Source organism: Arvicanthis niloticus, chromosome 6 (genome assembly GCF_011762505.2).
Source record: "Arvicanthis niloticus isolate mArvNil1 chromosome 6, mArvNil1.pat.X, whole genome shotgun sequence".
Lineage (NCBI taxonomy): Eukaryota > Metazoa > Chordata > Mammalia > Rodentia > Muridae > Arvicanthis > Arvicanthis niloticus.
The window spans coordinates 104,194,342-104,220,435 of NC_047663.1; the positions used below are offsets into that span (position 1 = coordinate 104,194,342).

Here is a 26,094-nt window from a genome sequence, read left to right on the forward strand (position 1 = left end):
TAAAAAAATATAGACCCATAATATTGAGATTGAAATTGTAATAAAAACCCTCTAACTAATAGTAATTCTGGACTCACAGGAGAATTCTACTAGGCTTACAAAGAAGATCTACAGGCAATCCTAAAACTATATTTAAAAGATTATATACACATGTATGTGTGTGTGTATATATATATATATATATATATATATATATATATAGAGAGAGAGAGAGAGAGAGAGAGAGAGAGGCAGACACATAGACAGATTACCAGACAGATAGAAAACACAGACAGTATTGTACATGATGTAGGTATAGGAAAGGAATTTCTGAGTTACACTTCATTTCTCCAAGAATTAAGGCCAACAATCGACAGGTCCTCAAAGTTTAGGAAACAGTCAACTAGCTGAAGAGGAAATCCAAAGAATGGAAAAGTCTTTGTCAGCTACACATCTGACAGGGGATTAATATCCAAAATATACAAAGATTAAAAAAAAAAAAAAAAACAACACCACCACCGCCAGGAAAAAAAATGATCAAAAAATGGGCTTGGGATCTGAACATAGAGTTCTCAATGGAAGAAATGGAAATGAGTAGCAAATAACCCAAAAATGTTAATCTCCCCAAGCAATTAAGGAACTACAAATGAAATGTGCCAGGAAGCATTCCTGAACCCCAACAGACCACCAAGGAGCCATTTCTGATATACTAGCATTAGGGTCTCTTTATTAAGAGCTTGGGCTTGGGCTCTTCTCCAACCCAACCCCGACACAGTAGGATGGGAAGGAAGGCAGAGCGCCTTGATCCTGTATCAGGAAATTTTCCCAGAAAGTTGGGAGGAGCTAAGGTGGGAGAAGTAAGGAGAGGAAGAAGAGGAATAAGGGGAGGAAGAAAAGAAGAGGACCAGAGAGAGGGGGACATGGCAGCGGATGTGTGAGTGTCTCTAGCAGTCTAAGGTAGTTGTATTATCTAGGTTAGGTATTGGGTTAACACCTCTAATTGTGTGGGCATCTTGTCATTGAGCATTACCAAACATATAAAGCCTTCGGATAATCTAAGCATTAAAGTCTCATTTCTATTGGACACCACGTGGGATGGTCTGGGCTAAGCCCCCAACCTTGTGGAGACATCGTGGAAGATTGACAGAGCCATCTCCCACACTGGCGTCTCATGGGTGGCAGGGCCGGTGTCTTTGGCAGGCTGAGCCAGCAGCCTGAGCCAGGGTTGGTGGCATATTCTCAGGCCTAGGCTAGACGGGAGGATGGCAGCTGTTTAAGAATAAGCAAGAGAGCCACAGGTTTAAATTATTACCAGTAACACAATCTCTCAGCAGGACAAGTTTTTATAGGAAAATAGGACCAAGTGAGGGGGTAAGGGAAGGGGTGTCCAATCTGGCAAGCATCTAATAGAATGACTATAAGCCAACAGGTGGGTGGTCTGAAGCAAAAACAGTATACAATCACAAAGGGTCTAAAAGTACATCTGACGCAGTCAGACTAATCTTTAATTAACTATAGTTAGGAAGTAGCTAGGGACTAACAGGCCAAGTACAAGTAGTGTGATTCTTTCTGGTATGTGGTGCAACTTGGGTTCTGCTGTAGGTTAAGTTCTCAGGCTTTTTTTTTTTTTTTTAAATATGGAGACCAGTTCCAAGATGGAGTAAGTCTGGCCTCTTAAAAACAATTGGTTCATTTTGTTGGCAAAGAATACTTAGCGTTGAAAATGGGGGTGGGATGAGTGTTGGGGGTGCTCTTTTCACTCGTTTCTCCTGCTGAATGCAATCAACTTTGGACTGAGTAACAATTCCCAGCTGCCAGGAAGCACAAAATGCACCTCTCAGGTCTCAAGATTCCCAGGATCCCCTATCAGGAGATGGCTGCGTAGGGTAAGTGATCTGTTCCCTAACAAAGATGGGATCTTTGTTCCCTGGAGCCTTGGATCCAAAGATGTTTGACTTGAGGTTTCCCCTTGCAATATGACCCAAAGCTTATATGCAGGAAGCTGTAGAGTTGAGCGTTCGGGTTCCAGAAAAGGGGACACCACTGGGGCTAAACCTTGATTGCAGACAATGCCAAGTATCTGCTGCAACATTTATCCAAATTAGGTTTGTCTAAGACCTTGCACTGACAATTTCATTCTTAACTCCCTGGGTTGAGAATTTTTAGGACCCATGCTCTCACCCCCCTCCTTATTTGTACAAACTGTTTACTGGTAGTGAAAAATTAATGTACAAGACTTACTCAGGGTGGACCAGAGATTAAATTCCTTTTGCAGGAAGGAATATCTGGGAAGGGACACTTATTAGCTAAACCCTCAAGAATGGCCCATCTAGATACCTCATTAGCATAGAGAACTCTGCTCTGTGCTAAGTGACACAAATAATAATCAAAACACAAAACCTACAGAACAAAGAAATAATATTAAAATGAATAAGGGAAAAAGGGCAGGTAACATTCAAAAACATACCTATCAGAATTATGCTGTCAATAGAGATTCTAAAAGCTAGAAGAGCATGGACAGCTATCTTGCAACCTTTTTAAAAAACCACAGATGCCAACCTAGACTACTATACAGAGGAAAACCCTCAATCACCATAAACGGACAAACAAGATATTTCAAGAGATTCCAAATCTAAGCCATATCATATTATCCACAAATCCAGGCATACAGAAAATACTAAAAGGAAAACTCCAACCCAAGGAGGATAATTACATCAAAGAAAAGATAAGGTACACTTCATCGCTTTTGGGAGTGCAAACTTTATTAAGTTTGTGTATTTATACAATCACTTTGGAAATCAAATTTGTGGTTTCTCAGAAAACTGGGAATAGTTTTACCTCAAGATCCAGCTATACCACTTCTGGATGTATACCCAAAAGATGCTAAAACATCCCACAAGATACCTGCTCAACTCTGTTCATAGCCACTTTATTTGTAATAGACAGAAATTGGAAACAACCTAGATATCCCTCTACTGAAAAATGGACTAAGAAAGTACGGTACATCTTCACTGTAGTGGGTGCTCTGATCAGGCGATAAGCTACAGGATACTCACACTACACTCCACAGACCCAAAAGAAGGTAAACAAGAAGTTAGGCACAAGGGAGGATGCTTACATCTCACTTAGAAGCAGGACCAAAGAGGCAGATGGAGTGAGGGAACAGGGTGGGAGAGGTGTAGGAAAAGGAATGGGGGGGAGGGGCTCAGGATCAGGTGTGGGAAGTGACAGGAGAAATGGCCAGATAGCCATGACAATGAATGGAAATCTTCAGCTGCTGAGCATGGGAGATAGGGCGCATCTCCAGGAAGAGACAGACACCTGGGGTAAGCCAGGTGCCCAAGAAGCAGTGGGGGTGACCTTACCTGTGACCCACAGCATTAGGGATATGAAACCTGAAGAAGCCACCTCCTGAAGTCAGGTAAGAACTGCAATGGAGCAATGCAAGCAGCAAACCACCCACAATTCTTTTGATCCAATATTTACCCTGTTTACAAGAAATGTAGGGATTGGGGATGGATGGGGGACTGAGGAAATGACCAACCACCATGTTGCAGAACTTTCTAGGCCATTGTACTTGCAGTGAAGCTCTGCCATTGGATAGAGAAGAGGTGGGCAGAGCTAGGAGTTGGGAGGAGGAAGGAAGGAGGAAGAGGAAGAGAAAGGAAGGAGAGGAGAGAAGATGCCTTCAGATGTCTGCATGTCTCTAGCAGTCTAAGGTAGTTATAAATATCAAGATTAGGTAATTGGGTTAACAATCCTAATTGTGTTGGCATCTTGTGTATTGAGTATTTGCTAATATATAAATCTACTGGATAATCTTTAAGCATTAAGTGTCTTATATCTACTGGGTACTGGGAATTGTTATACCTACCGCATGGGGTGGTGGAACTGGCCCTTGAGCCATGCTTAGAGCCACAGACTTCAAGGAGCTGACCAGCAGCCACACAAACATCCTGTGGGTCCCTGGCCAGTACTCCTAACCAGCTGGTGCCCCAGTGCGGGACCTGAGAGCAGGAACATGGCGGTAGCTGGGAGCTAGCCAGCTGGTGTGTGCCAGTTTTTCCATTACCTCTTGCTACACTAGTGACTGGCTCAACTTAAATCTATTCTGTGGGTAAGCAACAACCCCAAGCACTATTGCTGATGCTCTGTTATTTGTCTTATGAGAGGCTTAATTGAGCAGCTAACTCTGACAAATGCAAACACCACAGCCAAATAGTGGATGGCGCTTGGAGATTCTTATGGAAGAATAAGAGGATTATATAATACATATGTTAAGGTTCAACAATCGAAGTCCTCAGACTTCCTTCAGACAAATAGTGTGTAAGAACAAAGAGCATTTATTCTGCAGAAACAACCAGCATGCAGGGGTCACCACTGTTTCAGAATGGCAACCCAGACAAAGACACTCAGAGCTCTTTAGTAATAGAACTGCTATTCAATCTCTTCCAATGTCTAGACTGCACTGAAGACTCTGCCAGTCCTTAAGTGTTATGAGTTAATTGTTTCTGAGACAACAAGCAGACATTTACAACTTAAGAGCACACTCCAAGAAGTTGCAAAACCACTAACCAATGGTCATAAAAGGGAACTAAGGGTTTACTATAAGTGCAAGGACAGAAGATAAAATATTGACTAGGTTTACCTATACAAAACTTCAAGGATAACTTAACTATAGTTTTTAGTGACAAATGATGAATGTTTAGCCAGATTTAATATAAACATTCTCGGATGTAAACTTCTTATTCAATTTATGATTTGAATTTATGTATAAACTTGTGGTGAACTTTCTAGAACTTAGAAATAAAGGTTAAAATCACTTTTCAATGTCTTTTTCTTCCAGCAACTTCAACTAGCAGTCTGGAGTTACAGCCCAGATATAACAAAGGCTACTTAATCTCCTTCTGTTTTACTACTAGGTGCTAAGCAACAGACTGCAGTTCTTGGCTTCAAGCTGTTACTCAGGTGGTATACTTTATTAATAGTCTTATTCCTAGAGCTGGTATCTTATGACTCAGTCTCTGGGACTTAACGGCTATTCCTGAAGCTGGTACCTTACAGTCTTTTGGAAATCAGACCTGATGCTTAAATGGAGACCAATGGGGTCTATGTTGCCTTTACATATACATTGTTATAGCCTATACCTATAGCCCTTGGTTGTCCTCTAGAGTTGGAAGGTAAGTCTCTATTGCTCAAGACCCATGTACTTCAGACACAGGGCCCAGAGGATTTTGAGCTGGACCTGACGTGAATGAATGCCTCCTCCCTGAGGTCTAGCTTGTTGCGCTATTAGAAAAAGCCGTACAAGATTTGAAGGAAGAGAAGGAAAAAGCAGTTGCTATGATGCCAATGAACCACACTGATAACTGGCATGGCAGTATGACCCTAAAAGTGCAATACGGGCACATATAACTGGGCCACGATCAACAGCTCTCTGGACTTAAAACCCAGTCAACAAGAGGAAAATGATGTCTGATACTGGAAACCTAGACAACTACTCAAGGATCATGACATGATCTTGGAGGAGAGCCTACAGCCATCAGTCTACAAAACTAGAATCCCACCTACTCTCTAAACGTTAGTCCTTAGACCCACATATAACCTGCACCCATAGTCAAGTAAAGTTCTCTTTGAAACCAACTTACAAACTGCTAGCACAAACCACAGCCAGTCAAGATGCAGAAGTTCAGTATCGAGTCCCAAGGGATACATCTACAACAGCACCTAATAATCAAGAATCACTGTTGAAGAGGGAGGAGATGAAAAGATCTTAAGGTCCAAAGGACCAGAGTTTTTGTTGTAAGACTCCTAGGAATGTCAGAAGTCCAAGTCTCACCAAGACTGCTTAGGCAATAGCTGAACAAGAACTATAACAGGCACGTGAATGTGGCTGAGGTGAAGGTAGGGGCAGAGTCCAGAAAGCCTGAACCCAAACATAAAACATCTACTAGAACTACAGCAATGCTGACAGCAGGAAAAATGGTCTTGCACCAGAAAGAACATTCTAAATGGTCAGTCCTGAAAACATAGAGAGAAGTTTTATCATACAGACTGAGTAGGCTGTATTTATGTATTTTCAAACCACGCCCCCAACCTCCATCCCTGCACATATGTAACAACAATTAATAAAAAAAGTTATGAATTTAAAAAACAGGATGGAGGTTTTTGAGTGCTGAAATAGAAGGGATATATGTTATAATAATATAATCTCAAAAATATTTTGAAGTATGAAGAAAGTAAATACTATTCTTGGTCCTTAGAAGTCCTCTGAGGTGGCAAGGAACAGAACATTCATCTGAACATGTGCAATCAAGCTAATGATGCAGTGCAGAAGTGAAAAGTTCTTTTTAAATTATCTTTGGGTCTGACTACAACTTTTCTGTATCATTTCATTGTACTTACATGGAAGATACTCTATTTTATAATCCTAGTAAGAATTTCGGGCACGTGTTGGGTACATAGAAGTGTTCTTATGGTGTCCTTCCATCTGACATCAAGGCTATGACTACTAAGCACTTTGTTATTTTTAGTGAGTTTGTTTAGGAATATTCTGACCGTGTCTGCATTTTAATAGCAACAATATTTTAAACTGTCAGAACTATAAACTTTTCTATGTAGAAGGTACTTAGCATGTGAAATTTTAATTTTCATGTTAAAGCAGCACACTAAAGCAGGCATTTTAGAGAAGACTCAAATAAACCCAAGCAAGGAAATTACTTCTGAATAAGTAGTAACAATTTTATTTTAACTCAACGTGCTGAAACACAAAATCTATTTCCAACAATAACACAAATAGTGTGTATCTCATCATAAAACAACAAATGGATTAAATAAAGGCCAGAAAGTTTAACTGTTAAAGGTCTGAGTCTTAAAAGTCAACTTCCTTCTGAACTAATAATTAAATAATTTTAGCAAAACTTTTATTTCCAAAAATGGACTCAATTCATCTATAAGCAATGCTAAATTAACTACTTAGATTATAAGCTTTACAATAAGCTTTACCAACAGGAAAATATTTAAAAATAAGGATTCCTTCTCAGACATAAATTTACATACAACAACAGAAAATACAGCGTGATTTCATTCCTAGTAAAGAAGTCTTGCATTGGAGGCACTCAGTATTTTTTTTTCAGCTAGAAATAGCCAACATTTACATCATTCCATGAACACTTAAGTTGGAGCTCACAATCTCTATATAAAAAGGTTTGTAAAATACTCTCGTGTGTGCTGAAAGTGCTGTATGTATTTCTGAGAATACTGAAACCCACTCTCTCATTCACCCACCTCTCTCAAGAACACAACAAATATTTCCACTGTAACCATCAAAGACTAGGTATGTCCAAAACAGATTATTTCACTTCTACATGAACAAGTGAGACTTGTAGTAAAACTGCTGATTGAGATTTTCATAAAACTTCCAAGTCTTTGTTGCATTTTTCTAATAATGAATAGTATCTACGATCCCATCTTTTTGTGTGTTGTTGGTGTTGCTATGGATCCAACTTACAGACCACAAATATTCATAAGCACTCTATCATTGAGCCATACTTGAAGCCTTTATCTATAATTTCATATAAAAACTTCTGCTTTAAATTCATGTATAAAGTTTTAATGAGCAAAATAATATTTCCAAAAATTTAAACTCTCAATTAGATCAAGGTAAAAAATAAAATAATGTTCATGACATTTTTAAAATATTTAAAGCAATTATTTTTAAAATTTAATTATCCTTGATATCCTAAAACAGCACTATTTTCCTATTTTATAATGCAGAATGCTGGTCACATTTTTGAGGATTACACTGTCTTCTGGCAATCCACTGTCTTTTCATATAAAGTACACTTAAATGAGATACTTCAATTAATCTGAATTTTCAGCATATTTAACTAAGTTCTATTTTCATAAATTCACTCAAGCATATTACACACAGCCCGAGAAAATATAACACATACATATCTCACACAAAGGGCATTTCATTCAAGGTTCTCCAATTATTATTTGAAGATAGTAATATAGAAAGTATTTAAGGAGGTAACATCAGCAAGCCATCTCATGGCACCTTCATATTTGTGCTCCAAGTATCAAAACACATTAAAAGCAAAACAATGAAAAAGGCACAAATACAGCATTTCTAAATCTTACTCTGAAGAACAATTTTCCAACAGACACATTTTTAAATTGTAATATTGAAAACCACTTACTCTGTTCTGAGAAAAGCCTTGTTTAGGTGACTCAAAAGTAACAGGAGAAAACTGGTAACTTAAAAAGACTGCATTAAGCAGAAACTGTACCTATTTTGACCAAATATACTAAAATATACATTAAAATATACATTAAAAAACAGAAAAGATTGTATGATTCTTTAAGTGTAATGGTTGGTATAGTACCATCCAAAAAGTGGGCATTTCAGCAAACACCGATATTTATAGAGCACAGTGTTGGACATTTTTGGTAGAAAATATATTAGCAAACTAAAACCAAAAATATGTGTTATAACATTGCAAACATTATCAATAAACATTTATAATGTTTATATGGCATTACTATTGATTTCACCACGGTTAGAAATGTAGACCAAACCAATGAATCAATTTGCAATATGTTGTACATAGACTTCAGTGTTTTTATGACATTTGACAATGTATTCCAGATGCTGAGTGGAATCTTGGCTTTTTGTTAGACCATGAAATTATCTTGTATTAAAAAGTGTGCTTGTATGTGTTTAAAAGCTTACACTGTTAATGTAACACAATTTGTATTATGAAGAAATTAAGTGAATAAACCTTTGCTCATCATGATTCTCTTACATAGGGTGAAGCCCACTCTCAGTTGAAAAAATTTCTTCTATCTCAAATAATTCTTACCATTTTAACTCAACAAAGAATCAAAACTAAAATATCTAAAAATAACAATCTTTGCTTGTTTTCTCTTGATAACTAATGCTTATTTGACAGTATTTTCTGAGTGTATTTTAAGATTGTTTCAGTTAAGACCTAAAAAGCTATAGTTAAAATAGTCTATTTTAAAACAATATGCTTACTTTTGTCCTGAATTTTATAATAAACAAATTACACAAATTTTAATGCAGGGAATAAAGCTATATATGCAAAATACAGGCACATATACCTGTTTTCCAGTAACACGCTCAGTCTTTATGAAGAGAGCACATCATTGGTGCTTCAGTCACATAGGATCTGACACTGACCATTCCTGCTTCTCTAGAAAATGCATCACAACAGATCTCACAACTATTAAACACAGAACATTTGTGTGTTTAAAGCTAAACTTTAATTTAAAAAAACTGTTTCACTAAAAACAGTTGGTAACATTTATCCCATTCACGTTACGCAAAATTTCAATCATCTACCTTGTTAGTAACTGAGCCACTGAGGAGAGAACAAGCTTCCTAGTGTGGCTGCACACACTCAGAGGGTTCTCTGCTTCCCCATATCTGTTAATTGCTTTGAAATAAAGCAGACTGTACAAGACTCATTTATTGTTAGGTGCCTTCCCCAAATGTAATAAAACTGTAATAAGCTCAATAATAAATATTTTTAATCCAAGTCAATGTATCTAAAATCAAGCATAATTTTATCTATTATCATGAATATCCAAGTTGGCTCCTTGTGTCACAAAAACTTCCTTTAAATGTTAAAACATAATCAAAATCTTATTAATTCATGCAAAGGGAAAATATATATGTACCATTTATCATAGAAAATTTCCACATTAAAAGTGCACATATATCTTTCTTAATTGGCCCACTCATTACATGTACATTGGTCATCCTGACTTTAACATCTATTGAATTTTTCTTTCAAATGTAACTCATAAATTTAAAACATTAGCAAAAGCCATGCTTTCTTTTTATTGAAATCTTAACTTCATATTATTTTTCAATCTTTACAAATGTGCATAAACCCAGTTTCTTGAGCAGTTAATATACAGACAAACACTACAAATATTACTAAAATTTTAGGTCAACTCATTGCTTATCTGCCCCTGGAAATGAAAAATAATTTTAATCAGAGCAGTGTATGGCCAACACTTATCTGGATGGTAACAGGCTCTGTAGTGTCTACACAACTGAGACTGGAGATGACTCTGGCAATCTACAATCCAATAGAACCTTGTTTTATACTTGAAGATCATATAGAATAAAGCCTGTAAAATTCTTTTGTTTCTAAAATAATGGAAGATCCTTTGAAACTCAGTATCATCAGTTATCAATATTACTGCATTGTGGAGCTAGTGCAATCCTGCATAGCCTTGGCAAACTGACAAGGCACAATAAAAAAAATTAAATTATTATATGAACAAGAGAAGTCACTGAAGACAATTTAAGGCCTTGAAGTGAATTAATCAGTCAGATTTAAAGCTGAAGTATAAACCATAAATTATCCATGTGAATGCAAGCAATATGCCTTTCCAGCTTCTGTTCTGCGGACAAGAGACAGAAACAACTGTTGCTTATGGTTTGTATTGGAATCCTTCGGGACCTGGGGGAGTAAAGGCAAATAAATTTTCTACTGTCCATGGAAGACTCAAGACTGCTTTAACCTTTTGCGTGGAATACCAAACTGTGGACACTGTGAAGATGCGAGTGCTCGGAAGGCTTCTGCCACTAAATGAGGATGAGACTGAATCATGGACTTCCACCCTGATGTTTCCATTATGTCAGTTGCTTGGCTGAAAAAAAAGATTAAGATTAAGATACTGAAAAGACACTTTACAAGTGGTTTGCTGAGTTATCATTTTTTTTGGTTTTGTTTTGTTTAACTTGAGGATTTTAAAATTTTAGACCCCATAACTCTTTCCACACACTCACTTGAATGTTTAAAAACATTATCTTTATCTTATTAGCATTTTCTGGCAAACCTGAACATTAAGATGTATTGTCATCCCCAAAGCTCTCCAATGATGCATGTCTATCCCAGGACCTGATCATCTCTCTTCCCTTCTCATGAACACCTCCTACAGGCTGTCTCAAGGGTAACACTCTTCTCCTTTGACCACTGTGCATTCGGTCTCACCCACTGTCACAATTCTAATAGTCACTGCTGATCCGTCCAATCTCAGGGCTTTACTTAGTCAATTGCTCTTTTTATCTGAATGAGCACAAAGTCTCACAAATTCAGCACTGTCACATGAGAACTCATCCCTTTCTCCTGAAGTCTCAAATATTTTGTCCTTAATTTGGCTGAAGCTTTCACTGTTGTCCAGTGATCCAAGTTCAACATCTAAGAGTCATCCTAGAAACAGTCCCTTGATTAAGCATCAAAGTCCCATCTTAATTCTAGATATCATCAAGCATCCACAAATTAATCTCATAATTTCACAACTGGGTCATTATTATATTCTCCTGATTTGTGTTTAATCTCCTATACTGTTACTGCAGCTTCCATAAAGCTCCAACAAAAATATGACTCTATTATGTTTTATTCTATTTTTTCCCCTACATTTAAGTTTTAACAGTGAAAAATGTGGTTCCATCCTTTTTATAGCTTTGCATTCCCACTTCTACACCCTGGATTCTCCTTTCCTATTTTATTTATTGTGTCCTGTATGTATAACATGCTCCCAGTGAGCAATCAGAACAACTGAAAATGCAACACATTAGTTCCTTTCCCTTCTCTCCTCTATGCCTCCATTTACCTGAATTTAATCTTGTTTTTCAAATACCAACATTACTCCAACCTTTCTGTACCCATTCATCAACCTGCTAAATGTTAAGAATGGAATCAACAATGCTAAGAATGGAAGCTTTATTGAATCCCATCAGGAGAATTAACTGTTACTGGAGAGTCATTATTCTTGACTTCATTGTCAAAAGCCGTAAATGTGGTTTGGGGGATCTGACCTTTGCTTACTTTCTCTAGCTTTTTCACACTAACCACTTACTTCACACATTCTTTACTCTGGTTTTCTGTAATATAAATAAAACTAGGCTCCACACTTTATTTTAATTACTTGTTTAATCAATCTGCTATCTTCTGTACTAAGCAATAGTGTTCTAGGAACTCAGTAAACCAAGAATCATGCACCCATGTATAGTGCTATGCTTTGTTTCATGAATCCCTTTCAGTCTGTCATGTCTGATCTTTCCTTCTCACTGACTCCTGCTACCTCTTAATCATGTTTGAAATGCAGCTCAGCCCAATCTGTGAGCCATTCCTAAATCCCAGGGCTTAGGCAAGTGCTTGTACATATATCCTCTTCTATGGATCACTTTAAAGGGTGTATGTGTGTATTTATCTCCATTAGATCAATTACTTAAGCAAAGACAGTTTTAAAATGTTGTTTTATATTAAAAGTTAAGTATACTGAATTAAGTACTACCTGATTATCAAAAAAATGTTTTTGTTCCACCATTATGTTTAAAATTTTAATGAGTTATTTAGAATCACATTGGTACTTATTAGTTTACTTGAGTAATTTCATTTAATAAGTATTTCACTCAATAAGTATTTGATTTAGTAAGTATATATTGAAAGTCTGTACATATAACACCAAGTATATAAAATTACCTAATACTTTGATAGAAGAAAAGTTGTATGATATATTTTCTCAAGACTAAAGAAAATCTTGAAAACCTAAACTAAAGCTAACTAAAAAAGATTAAAGAGAGCGACTGCTGCTAATACACAATGTTAGAGTCACCTGACAGCCCCGTGGTCACTGCTGCTGATGTACAATGTTAGAGTCACCTGACAGCCCCGTGGTCACTGCTGCTGATTTACAATGTTAGAGTCACCTGACAGCCCCGTGGTCACTGCTGCTGATTTACAATGTTAGAGTCACCTGACAGCCCTGAGGTCACTGTTGCCATTACAGATTTGAAAACAGTAAAAAGCTTTACTTCAGAAATCAGAATTTACAAACTAATATGAAATTAACAGATAAGTGCAAAGAAAATATACTGTTATCTTTAATACTGTGTCCTTTTAAATTTTATCAACTATCTCACACCCTTAATAATGTGTTTTGTGATAAATAGCCCATCGTGGTCTGTAATTTTAAATATCAACTTTTGATAATTTTTCAAAAGCAGACTTTAAGGGTTTATAGGTAAAACTAATCAAATGTTTATGAGAAACCTCTAATTTATCATTTCTTCCTTTTGTTATTGGAAATAATTACAAGAATACTAGACAATAAGAGACAGGAAAAAGTAGAAAAGTATTCATTTCTAATACTTTGTATATAAAGATCTAGGATCAGCAGGACTTAGCAATCATCCCACCTCTTAGCAGTAAACATACTACTGACTTACAGCGTCAGGCAGCTTAGCTGTAAGGCAGAGCATTTGGCTGATCTAAACCTAACTCTTGAGGCAAAACAGGAAGTGTCTGAGTTTGATGATGGGCTAGAATGTATAGCAAGACTTCAAAAGCAAGCAAACAAACAAACCTCTAAGTTCTACTGATATGTAGTCCTCACTATTTAAGAGGCTAGGGCAGGAAGAGTCAAGTCTGAATCTATCCTAAAAAACCTAATAAGATCGTGACTCAAAATTAAATTTCAAAAGGGGTTAAGACTCAGGTAGCTCTGTGGTAGAGTCCTTGTATAGCATGTGCGAGATCTCGGGTTTGATCAACAAGCATGATCAAAATCAACAAAACTTTTAAAGACTTCCACGGCAAGTCTTGAGGACTTAGCCTTCCTTAACACATTCTGAAAACAAGAGGCCAGATTTCTAGCAACCCTTATAATGCCTGCACTCAGCTCTATACCATGTGTGTGATGTGCATGTGTACTTGTTCAAGAAATTAAGAGGATCCATCCTACCAGGCAGTGGTGACCCACACCTCCAGAGGTAGAGGCAGGGGCAGGGAAATCTTCATTAGTTTGAGGCCACTAGCCTGGTCTACAGAGCTAGTTCCAGGACAACCAAGGCTACACAAACAACACAACAATGACGCACAACAGAAAACAAACAAACAGCACAAAAGCATCCATCTCAGTTTGCAAGAAAACCCAAACTTCAAGGAATGTACTGAAAGCAGTAAAATTATTATTTCTAAAATAACTGGCAACTGGCTTCATCGGAAGCCACAATTATTGTTCATGAGCAGAAGGATATACATCTTACTTGTTGTTCCAGTTTTTCCCATCCTTACACCCAAGTTGTCGAAGAACACTGCACCTGCATTGAAGATTTAGACAGGGTTTAAGAAGTCCCAGTGAAAACATGTTCAATATGTCATGTCAAATGAAATGCAAGTATAGCTTACCTATTAATAAAGTCTATTGCCTGGGCTTTCAACTGTTCTGCACTGTGCAAATCTGCAAGGACAAGGGTATCAGCAACATTTTCTACTGAGAGGTTACTACACAAAGCTTCTTCACACATGACCTTCAGCCGTTCCAGTGCATACTACCCAAAAGAAAACATAATTATTAAACATGTAACCCCCTTATTTAGTGTGTAAGTACATGATATTTGTAACAGTAGATAAAGCTCAGAAAAATTTGTTTGGAACTAATACTATTTTTTAAATCAATAAATTGTTGGTTTAGCTTACAAAGAAAATGTAAATGAATGCATTCAGGAGAAATACTTCAGAAAGTATCTTAAGTATAAACTATGGCAAATTTTAAAGTACGATTTATGTAAGACATCTTAGTAATAAATTATACTAAAGAGTATTTTGTCAGATAAACATTTACCTCAGTTCTTTTCTTCTCAAAGCAAAGAATTCATCTGAGAGACAACTTAAGCTATATATATTTTTTTTTGTTTAGTAAAAAAAAAAGCCAAGTAATGAGCACATGACAAAGAGAGATCTGAGTGAAACTGTTCTTAAGAAGGGGAAGCATGACAGCAGCCTGGCAGATTTCGCATAATGGATTTCTAAGATGTTTACGGTCCCTTTTCTTGTGGCATCATTTTCAAATTTCTCTTTCTGGGTAGCACCTTTATTTCATCTCATCCTACTGTATGCTATCTGCTGCCACAGTGCCGCTTTTTACAATTCCCTACTTATTAGAGCTTCACTGGTGTGCATATTCACCATTGTGAAAAGTGTCCTAATACTTCAAATTCTAATTTGGTAGAAAGAACTCAAGCTTAGTTTTAAGGATGTTGAACCACAGAAAGGCATTCATTCCACTATCAGGAGATAATAGTATAGTTACCAAGTTGCCTTAGCTAGCTCTCTGGCTACTAAGTGTGAAAATACCTCACCGTAGAAGTAGTGACTGTCTAGAACCCACCTGTCCCTCTTGCTCACAGGTGCTCCAGTTACCTCCTGTAAAAATCCATTTTCTTTTCTAGTATTTTACACTTAGTATGTAACACACTGTATTTCTTTTGCACTATTCAAGCTTGAAGAATGATTTCACGGAAAGCTAAGTAAATCCTGCAACTGCTAATTTTTTGCAGATATCAGTGCAAAGCTGCGTTAGTAGGTTTGCTGAGGTTTAATGACAAAAAAATAAACAGCACCTACTTAAAATTTTTACCTTGATGATTTAATACAACCAAAAACTTAGCATCCAAAAAAATGAATATACACTTTGAAGTTTATCTTTCCCATTCACTTCCAAGAAGTTGCTGTGCTACTGAGATATGCTACTGAGAAACTATCTTGCATTTTCTGAAGTTATGCTTACAAATGTAATTATACAATATGTATTCATTATCTAGCACTGTTTTCAGTGGGACAATTTTCAGGCTCGTGCACATCATGGATTATAGTTCAGTCCCTTCTTACTGCTAAGCAGTAGGTTCCTTAAATATAGACATCTTTCTTTTTATCACTCCTTTATACATATTTACATATGTGTGTATATAAAAGTATATATGTCCATATATGTGTGTGTGCGCCAGATACCTATTGTAATAATTCATTTCTTTTCTAATACTTCAAACTTAGCATTTACTACTGAGTATTTACTTCGCCAATATTCAGTCTTGAAAAACGACCCTCAAAAGCTGAGTAAATGTTAATAACCACTAATATTGCAGCTAAATATATGCACATACATATTGCATATATATATACACACATATATATGTACAGTTTATTGCTAGTTCTTAACTATTATAGTTATAAATACTCATATAAACTTTAAATCAGAGTAGGTATATGTTTTTAGTGGGTAATAGAGCAGTTAAAAGTTTCAAAGTAAACAGAGTGGAATACATGGCAAGTTTATATTTGACTTCAAAAGATATTGTAATTTTCTAAAGTGGTTGTATCATTCCATGCTCCTACCAACAGTGTCTGAGAATCCTACTTCTTCCAGATCTTTGTCAAGTCTTATAAACAGACTTTGATTTTAGCCATTATAATGGGTGTGTAGATATGCACTATGATGGTCTTAATCTCCATTTCTTTAATGATAATTGTCATTTTTATTTAATGAACTTCATTAGTATATTTGGAAACTATTTATTTAAACTTTATCTACTCTTTTATGTTCAAAAAGACAGAACATATTTACAATAGAATATAACAAATTATTAAATTTTTCCTTTCTATGCTATCATATTAAAATAAATCTATAAAGAGAATCATGTAAACCATATTATTTTTAAAGAAAACACACAAAGGTTGTGTAGTATATGTTGCATTTATCTTAAAAATTATTAAGCTTATGGCTTAATCTTCCTTGGAAAATTCCAGGCCCCTCATACTTTCCTATCATATTGATATTTCAGACAATTTTATTTCTATAAGTAGTCTACTTTATGCTATTTTATAAAACTTTCCAAGCTATCTAACAAATAGTACAAATTAAGTTATATCAAAAATTACTTTTACTTTTTTATGTATAATAGCTTCCAATAAACAGCAAGTTTAAGGACTTTTGCTTCTGTTTTTTGATTCTGTCCTTTTAAAACCCCATTACTTACTTTGTCTGCAGCTGCCAACAAGTTGTCGGCCATTTTATCAAGATTTGGTGCTTTTCCTGTGTAAACGAATCTCATCATTTCTTTAAAAACCTCAGGGTCTAAATCATTTATTTCCACTCGATTCTATTATTGAAAAGAACACAAACAATGTAGGAACAAGTACATATGTGACTCCACATGAATCTTTAATGGTAATTAAAAAACATAACATTTTCAAACTCTATTTTAAAATTGAGGTTAAGTAAGTCTGTAGTAAGTTAATCATCCAAACTATAATATAGGCTATTTTAAGAACAAAAGCATACACCGTGTAAGAGATATGACCAGTTGGAAACTACGTACATGGATAGTGAAACCAGGTAAGTATTACTATGTGGGAAGCTTCCCATTTTTTCATAATTAAAAAAAGACAAATAAAATACTGCAGTTCAAATCAAATACATTTATGTAAGTTTCTGAACACAGTTTCAGAAGACAGTTACTGGCTTTCTCTGAGTACCTAATATAGTATCTAAACCTTATAGCCACAAACTCTATTCACGGTTTTTAAGTGAAAGAAGAATCTACAAATACTTGTAATAAGAGCTCACTAGCTGAGAAGACTTGCTTTTTGCAAAATGCCAGGTGATATTACTTACTGGTCATGCTAGTTATGCTTACTTGAGACATACTCCAATTCAGATAAGACCAGTTACTTTTATATTTCTGTGTGTGGCCCTGGGCTCATGTAGTCCCACCTGCTAATCACACAGCCTATGCTCTCAAGGATGTCTTGGATCCTCCACCAGTGCCATCCTCCCAGCCTCTTCACCATGGATATGGGTTGAGCCTGCAAGCTTCTGAAGCATCCTCACTGGAGTCAATTTTCCAGTGGAGTCCTGTAGTAGCAATTTATGCCCAAGCCAACTGTTCCCCACTTGGATGCTTAACTTTCATTTTAGTATGCTATCATAAGGAATGTTTGTGTGAACAAACCAGGCATATTTGAAATACAAATCTTGTGTGGATATCATAATTGCTGAGCATCTCACCACCCACTGGTCAGTGCTTTCCACACAAGGCATGGGCTGAGACTTTAGATCCAGCTTATGTCACCTGTGAAATTGGGAGTGTATGGAGACTTTGGACTCCACCTGGCCACCCTCTGAGGTCAGAGAGCCTCATCAGATTCCACATCAGGATATGCTGGGAAGGCAGGGAACTTAAGACTTCAGACCTTACTCTGAGCTGACATTTCATTGAGGTCATGAAGTATGCTGGTATTTCATTCCCACCCCAGGGTTACCTGAGAGTATATTGACATTTGCCTCTACACCACATGGTTCTGTGAGGTCGGAGAATGAATTGAGACTGGTTCTATAGCTGGACTCTCTGCACTTCCCACCTCACCCTGCAATTATGCTTTATTTTTATGATATACAAGATGGATGCAGCAGGACATTCTGATATCCCACTGTTCATACTTTACTTTTTTCCCCACCATTTTGGTTGTTTTTCAGATGTATTCTCCTCTCTTAGTCCTTTCTCTGACCTCTCCTCAGAAACACATGTTTGTCTAATTGACAAAGTAACATGACTCCTCCTCCTCCTCTTGCAGATTAAACTATTAAGTGTTACCTGAGGGCAAGTATTTTAGTCCTTGCTTCTCATTCTGCATTTAAGCATCTCCCCAAACCTGCACCATTTTCACTTCCAGTTCTGTTTTTCTACTTCCTGTTTAGCAATCTAATGCTTAGTATTACTGTGACTTTTCCCTCTAGCATCCCCACAATAACTAAGCTATTAGTACCTAAAGCACTATCAGTGTCCTTTTACTCACCAAAGCACTTAAAATACTTAAGTGTGATTGTACTCTTTTCAGTGTAATCACAGCTACAGTGAGTGTTGCTGCAGGCAGTAATCAACTCTCAGGGGAGCCATGTAATTAGAGCCTAGTGTTCTTAACATCATTAAATTAACTCTTAAAGAGGAAGATATGAACTCAACTCTATAAAACCTAGTATCTCCTGAATACTGTAAATGTGTCTACTGAAAATAAAAGGTAATCTGAATTTAAAATATCTGTAACAACTGCAAAAAACTCAACCAGCTATGTAGCATCAGACGAACAGTGCTGATGCAAAAATCACAGATAATCCAAGACATTGTATCTGCTATAAAAATCTACCAATCTCATAGAACATGCATATGTTCTAAAAGTTCAAAAAACACAAATGATCACCAAGCCAGTTCTATAGAATACTGAAAACTCTAGACTGAAGAAAACAAACAAACAAACCAAAAAGCCCATCCAAGATGCTACAGGTAGCAGTAGAAGGTATTAAGGTAGTTGTTAAAAACAGGAGACTAAAATCACAATGGACTACAAACTTTAAGAAAATGTAGGGAATTATACACACCTTTTAATAATAACTGAATATTAATGTTCTCATTTATCTAACCTGAACCACACAGAGGACTGGATTAGAAAACAGGATCCTTCTTTTTGCTTTTTACATGAAACATAGCTCACCATCAAAGACAAGCATTACCTTATAATGCAAGGACATAAGAACATATTCCAAGCAAATGGCATTATAAAACAAGCAGGTGTTGCTTTTTTAATATTTGAGAAAATATATTTCAAACCAAATCTAGTAAGGAGAAATAAAGGTCACTTCATACTGATTAAGTAAACAATTCATCAAAAGGACATTACAAAATCAAAAGTAAAACACCTTCAACACAGGTAGACCCAATTTCCTGAGACACATACAACTAAGGATACAATTAAAGGTCAACACCAACATAACAACAGTGAGAGACTTTACCACTCTATCAGACACACGATCCAGATGAATATAGAAAAGCATGGAATTAGATGACCTCAAAAGATGCAATAGACATAGCAGAAACATGGAACACTCCCCCAACTAAACACTACAGAATATATATTCTGTAGGCCGTGGAAATTGACCCCAAATAGACTACAGATGGAACATAAAGTAAGTCTCAACAAAATTTAGGGACTCTGAAATAACTGCCTGTATCCTATCTTACCACAATGGAAGAAAGGAAGAAATGAACAGCAAAAATACAGAAAATACAGAGGCAGATGCTCTCAACCAAACATTGAACTGACCGCTAGGTCCCCATGAGAGGAGTTAGAGAAGGGATTGAAGGAGCTGAGGGAGTTTTGCAGCCCCGTAGGGGGAGCAACACTGTCAACCAGCCAGACGCCCTGGAGATCCTGGGGACTGGACCATCAACCAAAGAGTACACATGGAGGGACCTATGGCTCCAGCCAAGTATGTGGCAAAAAATGGCCTTGTTGGACATCAGTGGGAGGAGTGGCCCTTGGTCCTGTGGGGGGTTCCATAGCCCAGTGTAGGGAAATGGCAGGGCGGGAAGATAGGACTGGGTGGGTGGGGAGGCACCCTCCTAGAGGCAGGGGGAGGGGTATGGGATAAGAGGGTTTCTGCAGGGCAGACTTGAAAAGGGGATAACATTTGAAATGTAAATAAAGAAAATATTCAATTTAAAAAAAGGAAAAAAAAACTCTGAAAACTAAAAAAAAGAAAAATACAGAAAACATAAATTTAGAGGTGTATTACCTCGAATAATAAATAAGTAATTGAAGCAATCAAAAGTACAAAAATTCCTGTAATGAACAAAAATAAAAATGTAATATATCAAAACTTAAGAGATACAATAAAAGAAATTCTAAGATGGAAGTTCATAGCTCTCAATGCTTACAGGGGTCGTGGGTGGGAGAAATACACAACCTGAAGTCCTAGCCTGGTGCCCGTATGCTGACTGTCTACCCTACTGAATCCCTCGTCGCGGGTGGGAGAAATACACAGCCTGAAGTCCTGGCCTGGTGCCCGTATGCTGACTGTCTATCCTACTGAATCCCTCGTCGCGGGTGGGAGAAATACACAACCTGAAGTCCTGGCCTGGTGCCCATATGCTAACTGTCTATTCTACTGAATCCCTCGTCGCGGGTGGGAGAAATACACAGCCTGAAGTCCTAGCCTGGTGCCCGTATGCTGACTGTCTGTCCTACTGAGTCCCTCTGAAAGCAAAGCTGAACAAACTTAGAAAACTGAAATACTTCAGTGTATCAAATCTGACCAAATGGAATGAAATTTTAAAACTCCAAATGAATCTCTCATAATTATAAAACCCACAGAGATGAAATAACACAATCCTGAATCATAAAGAGCAAAGAAAGCAAAAAAGATCTTTTAAAAATACACGGGATTAACTGAAAATATAAAAAACACAACAAAACCTCCGAGACCCATTGTAAACAGTTTGAAGAAGAAATCTTATACTTCTAAGTCCCTATATTAAAAATTCAGAAAGAGTAGAAATAATTAACTATTTCAGTAAAGTGGCACAATACAAAAAAAAAATCAACTTAAAAACTTAGAAGCCTTTCTATATACGAACAACAAACACGCTGAGAAAGATGAACATGTGCCCATTTATACAGCTTCAGAGAAAAGAAAGTCTCTAGGAATGACCCACTCAAGCAGGTGAAAAGCCCCTACAATGAAAACTTGAAATCCTTAGAGAAACTGACTGAAAAAGACACTGGATGATAGACAGACCTCCTATGCTCAGGGGCTATTAGAATTCATACTGTGAAAATATTTTGATAGGTAATCCCTATCAAAATGTCCAAATTTGTTACAGAAGTGTTTTTAAAAACTATAAAATACATATAAAGCCGTAAAAGACACTCTAACAAGAGAATACTATGAAGGGATTATCGTTTTAGATTTCAATATACTACAGTACCATAGTAATAAAAACAATGTAATACTAGCAGAAAAACAGATATTTAGACCAATGTGACAAAACAGGAAGCCCAAGTGTACATTCATGTAACTATAACCATCTGATATTTAGTAAAGATGGCAAAAGCATACACTGGAGTAATGGTTGCATCTTTAAGAAACGTTCTGGGAAAATTGGAGGTTCACATAAAGAATGAACTTTAGATCTATGCTACTGCCCTTTACAAAAATAAAGCTCCAAATGATGCAAAGAACATTTCTCAATGTGAAATGTTAAAATCTGAGAACCCTAGAAGAAAACAAGGGTACATGATATAGAAATAGGAAATGACTTTCTGAATAGGACTCAAATTTGCTCAAGAATTAAGACCAACAAGGAGAAATGGGAATGTTGAGCGCACCTCCCGTGTCCCCTCCGCCCGCGAACGAGGACACGAGAGGCAATATTCGGGTATCACCACAACAAGGCTTTACTCTGTATCAGCAAACGTGGAAAACGCAGAAGGGACAAAGACAGGAAGAGGCACAGCTAAAATACACCCTAGAGTGACGTGTTCACTTCTGATTGGCTGTCCACTCATCACCCAATATTACGCCTCGGGATTGGCCAGTGACTTTGGCGGGCTTTCTGCCTTTGCAGCTGCGCAGTTAATTGTTTACTAGTGGGAAGGACACGATGTCCGCGCCATCTTGGAATGGCGGATACTGACATGGCTCACTGCGGCTCCCAACATGGGAATTCATAAAAAGCTTCTGCACAGCAAAAGAAACAAAGGAGTGAGCATCCAGATCTAAAAAGACATACACTGCATGCTATTACTGGTCTGTAATTCCTAGCTGCAAATCTCTAGGAGTTCATTAGCTGGATTACCCTTATAAAGCTGAGATGTAAAAGGAGACCATGGTGGCTAGGACTCTATAGGATAAACTAGCAGAATGCAAAACCCCATGTACTAGGCATAGGAAACCTTCCTTCCAGTTGTTGGTCAACTCTCAAAGCAATGTAGGTTATCGCTATTGCCCTTGGATGCCTCTAAGAATCTAAAGGCAAGTCCCTATTGCTGAAGTCACCATGCTGTTTTGACAGGGACTTAGAAGAATCAAGATGCGTGAAACCTTGGATCCTCCTTCCTGAAGACAAGCCTTCTCAGAAATAAAAGGTGCTATATAAAATGAAAAGGGAAAAACAAAACAAAACAAAAAAACCCAAAAAAGCAAACAAAACAACAACAACCAACCAACCAACCAACCAAACAAACAATAAACCTACCTAGCTATAATATCTACAAACCACAACAATGACCAGCAGGACAAAGTATCTCTACAAGTGAAATGGTAGTACATTCTGGGAATAGTTAACAGTCACCTAGTTAGACTTGGGGCCTGTTCAATAAGAAGGAATTCATACCTCATACTGAAAACTAGCCAGCTGTTCATGTCTGGTGAGGCCATGCAACCCAGAAGAGACCCTACTGTTGTCACTTTCCGAAACAATATTTTATACTCACATATAAGTGTACTCTCACCCCTTCTTTTTGCAGTAAGGAGATCATTACAGAAAGCCACAAATGATAACAATGCAGAGAACTTACTGTGGTGTGTCCAGCCCCAATCAATGACACCAATCCTCACACCTCCAAAAGCACTACTGAAGTAGGGGTCAGAATAACTCTAAGACCCCAAAGACCAGGTAGTCTTCTGGAAGACTGAATCTTCTTTATATGACAGGGAAGTTCCACCAATGAAATTTCAAAGATAAGATTGACTCAAGAAGAGAAATTTCTCATACACACACACATACACACACACACACACACACACACACACACACACACCAAAAAACAAAAACAAAAGGAACTTAAAAATGCACCTTAAGGCTTTGAAAGAAAATTAAAGAATATAACTAATGCCTCTAAAAAGTCTGGGATATATTCAAAAGACCAAACTCAGAATACATGGAAGAGAAAGGGCTAAGGTAGTTGTAAAAGGAATTGATACCCTATTTACTGAAACTGAAAATTATACCTATGGAAAGAAATTTATTCCTGAGTATCAGATGCCTTTAGAACCCCAAATAGACATGATCAGAAAAGAACTTCTCCACGACAATTTAGTGAAGAAGTAAAAAAATACAAAGTAAGGGAACTGTAGAGATGGTTCAAAATTTAAAAGCACGGGCTGCTCTTTTAGAACACCTGGGTTCAATTTCCAATACTCACAATTGTGCCTCACAACAATCTGGAACTTCAATTCCAGGAGATCCAACAGCCAAACCTGACCTCCACAAGCACCAAGCATATATGTGGCATACAAACTTACATTCAGACAAAATAAACAAATTCAGAAATTAAATGATAATCTTAAAAGTTGTAATAGAAAACTACTACCACCACACTCAAAGGTAAGAAGATCATGAGAACAAGAGGTATTACATCAGTAACCTTAAAATTCAGAGGCATGAAAATACATTTCATACTCTGACTACCTATGAAGTATGCTATATCTAGCAAGGCTTTCTTTTAAAACTGGAAAATAGGGGCATTTTAAAAAAAAATCACAGATTAATGTAACTCACTACAAGTAAACCAGCAGTAAAGAAAATCCTTAAAGGAATTCTGTACATGGAGGAAGAAGACAAAAAAGCCTCGTACACAAGACTTGCACTCCATGAAGGGATGAGATGAACAATGAAGAAATCGGCAAGAATCAACCATAATCAATACACATACATACATACATACACACATACACACACACACACACACACACACACACACACACAGAGAGAGAGAGAGAGAGAGAGAGAGAGAGAGAGAGAGAGAGAGACAGAGAGACAGAGAGACAGAGAGAAAAAGAGAGAGAGAGAATAAACAAACTTGTTGAATCCTATTACATACTATTCAAATTATACGGCTTTGTGATTAACTTCTAGTAATCAATAATGCATACAGGTCACATTAAGGGGGAAAAAGCACTTTCCATTGGAATCCTTTAACCAAGAGAGAGTCTAAATTTGAATTATCTCTACTTCATGTCCCTTCTATCTTCTGTCCTATCTGTTGTATCAGTCTCAATCTGTGCCAATCTGTGCCTCCTGAAGGCTGTCTTGTGAATGTTTGTCCCAGCACCTGCCCCCCCTTTTTGTGTGCGCTTGTCTCTCCATTGTATGAGCTGTATCTCTGTATCTGCGTGGTGTCTGTTTGTTGTTCTGTGTGAATATGTCTTACTATATCCCATGACCTCTTCCGAGAGTATCCCTGCCTACTTGAAAGGAGGAGTGTGGCACTTAGAGCTGAGTCCTTTACAGTACCTTATTCTCTGCATGTTGAGCAGTTGAATGACTTTGTATTAACTGCCAGTTACTACAAGTAGTTTCACTGACAATTGCTGAAAGGTGCATTCATCTATGGATATAGCAGTAAGTCATAAGGAATTGTTTTTAATATTATATCAATCATAATCAGTTGTTACCTGAGGCCTATGACCTCAGCTAGTGAGAGAGACTAAAAATAGGAAATGAGAAAAGTATCCCTATGTTTATGGCATGATTCCTTACTTCAGAAACCCTATAGATTCTATTAAAGAAAACACTAAGATTTAGTAAACATGTTCACTAGAATTGTGGGATACAAAACCAGCATACAGAATCAGAAGGACTGAAGAGACAGATGAGCCAGTAAAGGCAAGGCTAACAACCAAAGATCAAGAGACTTCATATATACTAACAATGAACTCAATGAGAAAGTAGGAAAAACATCTCTTTCAAAATATCTCCCAAAAATAAAGTGCCTATGAATAAACCTAAACAAGATATAAAAGACACATACAACTTGGCTTTAAGATACAGAAATCTTTAAAAATTATAAAATGGGAAGTCATTCTATGCTCCTAGACTGATTGTCAATATTGTGAAAATGGAAGGATTACCAAAAGTAATCACAGGTTCAATGTAATTACCATCAAAATTCCAATGTCATCCTCCATAAAATAAAAAATATATTTTTATCATAAGAAAATATCAAATATAAAAAATGACCACATATAAGCAAATGTTTATCAGAAAGGACAATGATGGGGATATCACAACATTTGAGCTCAAATTATAGTACAGAGAGTAACAAAAAACAGAATTGCACATGCAAAAACATACATGTAAATTAATGGAGTAGTAATGGAATCGGATAAAAGAGGCTCTGAAATAAACCCACACTGACAAAGGCCATATAATTTTTGAAAGTTATTAAGAACACAGAATGTTGAAAACAACAGCATATCTAATAAATGGTGCTGGCAAAAGATTACTATAGAGCCACATTTCTCACACTGCATTAACATAAATTCAAACAGACCAAAGAATACATGGCCCTACATGAAATCTAAATTTTTCTGAATAGCAGTGTTAAATCTACTCACAAACACACAGTTCATGAAATGGGAAAAATAAATCTTCAAGCTATACCTCAGACA

The 26,094-nt window shown here is 36.9% G+C and overlaps 1 protein-coding gene across 11 annotated transcripts in view; it reads right to left on the reverse strand.

Annotated features, from left to right (window-relative positions):
* Positions 1 to 6,695: 6,695 nt before the first annotated feature.
* Spopl (speckle type BTB/POZ protein like) overlaps positions 6,696 to 26,094 on the reverse strand; it is a 73,401-nt gene continuing 54,002 nt past the window's right edge. For 10 of the 11 annotated variants that reach the window (XM_076937484.1, XM_034506797.2, XM_076937483.1 and 7 more), the window contains 4 exons: positions 16,844 to 16,966; positions 14,217 to 14,359; positions 14,075 to 14,128; positions 6,696 to 10,671 (listed from right to left, as the gene is read on the reverse strand). In XM_076937484.1, the coding sequence (XP_076793599.1) occupies positions 10,527 to 10,671; positions 14,075 to 14,128; positions 14,217 to 14,359; positions 16,844 to 16,966 (465 nt within the window). In that variant the 3' untranslated portion in view covers positions 6,696 to 10,526. The remainder of the gene's footprint in view (positions 10,672 to 14,074; positions 14,129 to 14,216; positions 14,360 to 16,843; positions 16,967 to 26,094) is intronic. The other variant, XR_013111510.1, reaches the window with a different exon arrangement.